Here is a 7064-nt window from a genome sequence, read left to right as displayed (position 1 = left end):
GGGCCGGGGCCGGGGCCGGGGGTGGGGTCCTGCAGAGCTGCTTTCAGTTGGTTCCGCTGTTTGAAATTGGCGCCGGCGGAGCGTTGCGGTCACGTGACGCGACGCCGCCAATCAGCGCCGGCCTGTCTCCGCGTTCCGGCCTCGAAGGCCCGGTGTCGGGAGAGGAGAGGCTAGCCGGGACGCCGGCGGGTAAGGCGGCCCCAGCGGCTGGCTCGTGGGGCGGCGGCCGTGGGCATCGGGGCCGCTGGGCGCCCGCGGCCCGGGTGGGCGGGCGAGGGGGCAGCGCGGGGACCCCGCGGCTTCTCGGCCTGCTGGTTCCCCGCCCTCCTGTCCTCCATCTGCGGCCCTCAGGCCCCTTTCTGGGTCCCTCCGGCTAGGCCGAGCTCTCAGGCTGGCGTGAGATCGGGTTCGAGTCTTTTTCATCCTAAACCCGCACGCACGCCCCGTAAGCCACGGCCTCAGCTCTTCACACCCCTGTCCCTCCCAGAACCGAGCCTTCAGGTTCTGTGCTTCATTGTGTCCTCTGTCAGCAGAATTCGTTGAGCTGCTGTGTGCGGGGCACTGCCGGGCTCGATGGCAGACAAGGTTCTCTCGGTCCTCCTGTGTACGTTCTAATGGGGGAGAGGGGAGCACGGACATTGCCCTGAGTCAGATAAAGATACATGTGAAGGAGCAAATAAGAGGTCAGTGATGATAGATCGATCGATCGATAGATAGATAAACTATTAGCCCAGGCTAGCCTGGAACTTAAGATCCTCCTGCCTCAAGCTTCCCGACTGCGGGGATTACAGTGTTGTATCACCCCACGTGGCTTATTCTGTATTCTTTGTCAAGGAAGTAAGGTCATTTGTTGTGTTTTGAAGTTTCACGAAAGTGGAAAAGTTTTAAGATCGTTTTTGTGGAGAACTAGTTGATAAGCATGGTGGAATTGCTGAGCAGTGTGATGCCTGTTTGACACTGGTGGCTTTCAGCAAGTGACAAATGCCAACACTTCTCACTACAGCCGATGGCCACAAACCCATCTCTCCACTGGATTCTAAGTGGGTTTTTTTCATAAAGTTTCTAGAGTTGTTATTTTTTCAAAATGTAAACTGGAGTGTGTGACTTCCTTGTTCAGAACCTTTCAGTGGCCGCTGTTCCCCTTAAGAATAATTAAACGTAGAATCCTTACCCTTGCCTGTAAAGGCCTGTGTCCTCCCTAAAATACTGTTTCTCTAAGGGTAGAGATTTTGTGATTCCTCCCCCTGGCCCCCTTTCTTTACCCATATCTTCACTGCTGAGTCACATAAGTCAGGTGGTGGGGGTTTTTTATTTTTTAATTCTTTTTTGGTGGTACTGGGGTTTGAACTCAGGACTTTGTGCTTATAAGGCAGGTACTCTACCACTTGAGCCAGGCTGCCAGCCCAAGGCTGTGTTGTGTTTGTTGTTGATCAGTGGATGAATGGTCAGTGTATAATGGATCCATACCGCCCTGCTGTGGGGCTTCCCACCATGCTCAGCTGCACCTCTCATCTACCTCTCTACCCACTGCATTCCAACTGTGTCCCCCCATTCCATAGAGGAAGCTCCCATTAAAGGTGGCTTGATTACTAGATCCCTCCTGTTGACACTTGTTCAGACTTTTATTGCCTGTGAACCGTCTCTGTGCTAGTCTCCCACCTCACTGAGACAGCCCAGGTTCAGACCCCTGTCATTTCTCACCTAGATGACTCTGTAGCCTCCTAACCTATCCCCCTGTTTTCAGGGTACTTGTTCTCTCCTTTTGTACTCTTGTCATGGTGATCTGTCTAAAAGACAAGTAAGTAAAACACTTAGGAAGTTTATGAAACAACTGAAAATTTGAACATCTGGATATTTGATTACATTTACAGAATTTATATATGTGGGTCATTTATTTAGTCATGTTAGTTGGAATGATACAATGACCAAACACACACTTTCTTCAGAATAATACAAGGGTAGGGGAAATGGATAGGGCTGTGAGTGGGTCAGGATTGGCCCATGATTGTTGGTATGGGTTGATGATGGTTGGATGGGGGTGAGGAGTACATGGGGGCCCAGTATACTATTAGGACAACGTCTGTTCATGTTCTAAAGTACTTGGGATGAAGAAAAAGAACCCAAGTGTAACACCGTTCTGTTTGAAAATCTTTGGTGACTGTTCAAGCTCAAGTCCAAACTCATGCCTCGCCTGGCTTTCCTGATCTGGTCTTGACACCATGTCCACTACACTGAATTTGTAATTCCCCGAATTCACAAGACAGCTTCATTTTGTTTTGGTTTGGTTTCTTTGAGACAAGGTCTCAAATCTTTCTCAATCTGTGTAGCCCAGTTTGGCCTGGAACTTGAGACCCTCCTTCCTCAGCCTCCCAAGTGCTTGGATGGGACTACAGGTGTGCACCACCACATCTGGCTACAAGACAGGCCTTGTAAATGTTCTTGAGCAGGCCGGAGTGCCTCCTGCTCTCTTGCTTCTCCCTATGCCTCCCAGTCATAGGTCAGGTGTTCCCCTATCCAGAAAGCCTCTTTGCAGTACTGAGGATTGAACCTAAGATTTCATAAATGCTAAGCAAGCATTCTATCACTGAGCTACATCCCCAGCCTGTCTCAGTTCCTTGAAGATGTGTATGGCTACAAGTGCTTAGCACTCAATAAATGATTGTTGCATAAAAGGTTATTCATCTTTAATTCTAGCACCCAGCATGGCTCAATGATGTTTATAGTATGAGTTGTTGAATATGAATAGTGTGTTTTCACTTGGTGGTGTAGGTATAGGAAGCTGTGTCCCCACAACCTTGAGTTCTAGGTGGTAGTTTGTGGTAGGATTGGCTGGCAGTGTCAGGAAGAGCCAGGGAATCATCTGAGTTATTTTCTCCTGGCTTTTATTTCTTCTCTACAGGCATGGGTTGGATTTGGAGCCTCTCCTTCAACCCGAAGGCAACCAGCATCATGCAGTTACTAACTGATTGGCATTTACCTATTGATGCCTCCCAAAAAAAGACCTCAACAAAGGTCCCTGAAAGCCAAGCTGCTATTCCATCAACAACCACTGGAGGGCCCCAAGCACCCCTGTGTATTGCCACAACATCCCATCACCCACACTCTACAAGTGCCCAGCAAGACCATTGACCACAGCACCATCACTTCCTGGGTAGGCCCACAGGACTCTTAATTGGACTTTTACCTGTTAGGCTTTTCAAGATGGTGACTCTTGTGCCTCTTGAACCATGACTTGCTAAGAATAAGAAGGTTCATGGGGGCAGGGACAAGGAAGCAATGTATTCTTTCTGGCGGTGGTCAGCTGTCTTCTCTGGCATATCTTCTTTTCTCAGTGCAAGGCAAGATACGCATTGGCTGGTGTTGAAGCCTTCCTTACCATGTTCCTTTGAAAAATCTGAGTGTAAAAGTCTATACTACCCAGTACCTGGGTGAGAGAACCATACAAACAGCAAAGGAAAAAATGAGATGGTTTCCTGTTCATGTAAAGGCAGAGTATTTATCTACGTACTCTATTTACTAATGGATTGAACCCTGAAAAAAAATTCACACAAATGGCATATGTTCTGTTTATCCGTTTAAAAGCCCTAGAATGGGTTTAAAAGCTCAGTGGTAGAGCAAATTGCCTAGCATGCATGAGGCCCTGGGTTCCATCCCCAGCACTACAAAAAAAAAAAAAAAAAAATTCGCTGGGAAGAGAAGATAGCCACTGTGTAACAGAAGCGGTATAGCAAAAGGGTCAGACAAAGCCTGTGTTCTGCTTATGTGTGCCTAATTACTTGCTTCATGATTATGGGAGACACTTAAATGTTAGACTCCTATGAACAAGGATAGGCCCATTGTGGTGGGGTCCTATGCTAGTGGCTTTTATTTTTTAATCCAGAGCCTCAAGCATGCTTGGCAAGCGGTCTATGACTGAGCTACACCACCAGCCCTTTTGATGTTGCTGTTCTTTGTTGTTGTTGTTGTTTTTATAGTGAAAGTACAGGATAAAAGTGGGAGAAATGGGAAAAAAGGGAGAAACACTTCCTGCTCCCCAGGCATGAAATGTTTTTGAGATAGAGTTTCCATCTCTAACTTTGCCAGAAGCAGCTTTGAACTCATGATCCTCCTTGGTTCTGCCTCCCAAGTTGCTGGGATTACAGACATGTACCACCATGCCTGCTGCTACTTGCTTTCTGTACACGATCTCACTGATTCTCGAAGCCTGTCATTCATTTTTTACTGAGGGCCTTCTTTGTGCCGGATATTCTGCTAGGTGCTGGGGAATCAACGGTGAACAAAGCTATTGGTCCTTGCCATCATGTGGGTTTCCTTTTTGTTGGTGCTAGGGATTGAGCCCTTGAGCAGACCAAACATGTGCTCTACCCCTGAGCTACACCCCTAGTCCTGGCATCATGAAGTTTAAAGATCGTCAGCTGAACAGGTCATAGCTGTGTAAGTGATGAAGTGAAAGACATTGTCCCCTCATTTTTTTTTTTTCAACTCAGATTCTTGTGCTTGCTAAGTAGGCATTGTACCACACCTCCAGCCCTGTTCCTTCTCTCTCTCTCTTTTTTTTTTTTTGTGGTACTGAGGTTTGAACTACTAGGCAGGTGTTCTACCACTTGAACTATTTTGCCAGTCCTTTTTTTGTGTTGGGTATTTTCAAGATAGGGTTTCTAGAACTATTTGCCTGAACTGGCTTCGAACTTCAATGCTCCTGATCTCTGCTTCCGAGTAGCTAGGATTACAGGTGTGAGCCACTGGCAACAGCCCTCTCTGTTTTTTTTCTTTTGCATCACTGGGCTTTGAACTCAGGGCCTACACTGTGAGCCACTCCACCAGCCCTTTTTTATGATGGTTTTTTGAGACAAGTTCTTGGGAACTATTTGCCCAGGGTTGGCTTTGAACCACGATCCTCCTAATCTCTCTCTGCCTCCTGAGTAGATAGGATTACAGGTGTAAGCCACTGGCACCTGGTACCTGTCCCCTTTCTTAACACATGAAGAAATTAAAAGCCAGAGAGATTAAATAACTTGCCTGAAGTGCATTTCTTTTTCCAATTATTGTCTCATTAGACAGCTTTTTTGTTTTGTATCCATTACAGTTATGGGCCCCCATTTAGGATTCTGACCAGAAATAAAACAAGTATTATATTCATTGGATCACTGCCTGTAGTTTCTTCTCTTAGATACTTGATAGTTTACTCATCCCACCGTTTTTCTGGATCCTCAGGTAACACCTCAGTTTGACACCACAGCAGAAAACAGACTCCTGGCCCCTCAGAAACATCATCACCGAGACCGTCCAAAACATTCAAGTCGAAAATCTACCCGCAAGTTTCCACATCTAGCCTTTGAAAGACCACAGTCTTCTAGTTCCAATCAGTCAGAAAAGAACATTTCCAGAAGAAGGCCTTTAGTTCCAGTGCTCAGTCCCCAGAGCTGTGGGGACCTGTCAGTACATGCCCTTCAAAGCTTACCTTATGTGTGCACACCACCTGATATTCAGACCCCAGAATCATCTGTGAAAGACAACACCATACCCCCAGATCAGCGAGAAAACAGCCTTCCACGCTGCATCCTTCACACAGGAACAACCAAGAGCCCTGAGCCTGGGCCTGTTCTGGTTAAAGACACCCCTGAGGACAAGTATGGGATAAAGGTCACGTGGAGGAGGCAAAGGCACCTGTTTGCCCATCTCAAGGAGAAAGGGAAACTGAGCAGAAGCCAGTTCCTTGCGAAAAGCTGACTGGTTGCTCAGACATCAGCCTTATCAGCAGTCTCAAAAAGATCTCTTGCTGATTTTTGTAGAGTTGCTAAAGTTACTTTTCTGGCTCATAAGATAGCATATTGAAAAAGTAAAACTGGAATAACATCAAAAGGAAAAAGGTTTAACTAGAGCCCTAGAATTGTAAGGGAATCTACTTCCCAGGTTTGCTTTTTAAAGTACTTTGTGTCATAAACAATTGAGGTTAATGTCATGAACTGTTTGCTTCCTATTTTTCTGGCATTAACTGTTTAAAAATCTCCAATATCTTGTAGTGTTTAAGATGTATGTAAATAAATAGTTGCAGAAAGGTTTTAGAGAAACCTACTTCTGTCAGGATGTAGTTTGTTCCTTTACTCATCTTACCTTTTGAAATAATTTTTACTGTGGTTGGATCCCTAGGTAGGGCCAATTTGATACAACAGTTGATTTTTTTTTGTGGTACTGGGGCTTGAACTGAGGCCTACACCTTGAGCCACTCCACCAGCCTCTTTTTTGTGATGTGTTTTTTCTAGATAGGGTCTCAGGAACTGTTTGCCTGAACTGGTTTCAAACCTTGATCCTCTTGCTCTCTGCTCCTGAGTATCTAGGATTATAGGCGTGAGCCACTGGCTCCTAGCTAACAGGTGATTTTTATTTTCTTCTTCAGTAATGCAGTAGTACTGCCCATCCATGAAAGGTCTTTCTTGTTTCCTTTGTTATGAATCCTTTAATTCTAATTCAGACTAACTCGTTCTTGTATTTTGTTTCTTTAAACTCTGATTTTTTATGTTTGACTGCTGCTTCTGTAACTTTGGTTCAGAGGACAGTGAGCTCCCTTCTAGTACAGTGGGGCCAGGGAAGATCAGGGACGTGAGTCACTTAGGTTTGTATTTTGAGTTTTTGCTTCCAACGGAAAAACTGTAAATATTAAAAAGAATAGGAAAATGGTTCTTATAGTAACTCTTTATATGTAAATAAACGTGGAGTTTTAGAATACTGCTTATGCTAACGAGTGAAATGCTGTTCAGTCAACAAAATGTCTCCCTGGTCCTTTTTCTCACACATAGAATTCTCATTCAACCCTATTCATTCAGCATCCCGCCCCAGTTAGAACAAGCAGGAATTACGCTGTCCTTTTTATAGATGGGAATCTGAAGGAACCACGTTCAAGGTCACAGTGAGTGGAGACTTACCGAGTGCGTGCAAAGGCTCAGTTCTCCTAGCTTGTGCCAAGTGCTCTGTCTCCTAAAAAAAAAAAAATTCTGAATTCCAAACCAGTGTGAAAACTTTGACCTCGGAATGCTAGAAAGCCTATGTGCAGTCACTTGTCAGGA

The 7064-nt window shown here is 45.5% G+C and overlaps 2 protein-coding genes across 3 annotated transcripts in view; both read left to right on the top strand.

Annotated features, from left to right (window-relative positions):
- Positions 1 to 105: 105 nt before the first annotated feature.
- Rhno1 (RAD9-HUS1-RAD1 interacting nuclear orphan 1) lies at positions 106 to 6729 on the top strand. Of its 2 annotated transcripts, none has more exons than XM_020187120.2 (3): positions 106 to 189; positions 2900 to 3151; positions 5215 to 6729. In XM_020187120.2, the coding sequence occupies exons 2-3, from the start codon at positions 2984 to 2986 to the stop codon at positions 5728 to 5730; spliced, it is 684 nt and encodes a 227-aa protein (XP_020042709.2). In that variant the 5' UTR covers positions 106 to 189; positions 2900 to 2983; the 3' UTR covers positions 5731 to 6729. The 2 variants fall into 2 exon arrangements, with proteins under 2 accessions (XP_020042709.2, XP_073932385.1); XM_074076284.1 differs by lacking the exon at positions 106 to 189 and adding an exon at positions 340 to 683.
- The window catches only part of Tulp3 (TUB like protein 3), a 54988-nt gene continuing 48065 nt past the window's right edge, over positions 142 to 7064 (top strand). Inside the window, exon 1 of the mRNA XM_074076280.1 lies at positions 142 to 189. The gene's annotated coding sequence lies outside the window, so the exon portion shown is untranslated. The remainder of the gene's footprint in view (positions 190 to 7064) is intronic.

Source organism: Castor canadensis, chromosome 6 (genome assembly GCF_047511655.1).
Source record: "Castor canadensis chromosome 6, mCasCan1.hap1v2, whole genome shotgun sequence".
In the NCBI taxonomy this organism is placed as follows: domain Eukaryota; kingdom Metazoa; phylum Chordata; class Mammalia; order Rodentia; family Castoridae; genus Castor; species Castor canadensis.
This window is presented reverse-complemented; position numbering and strand designations above follow the sequence as displayed.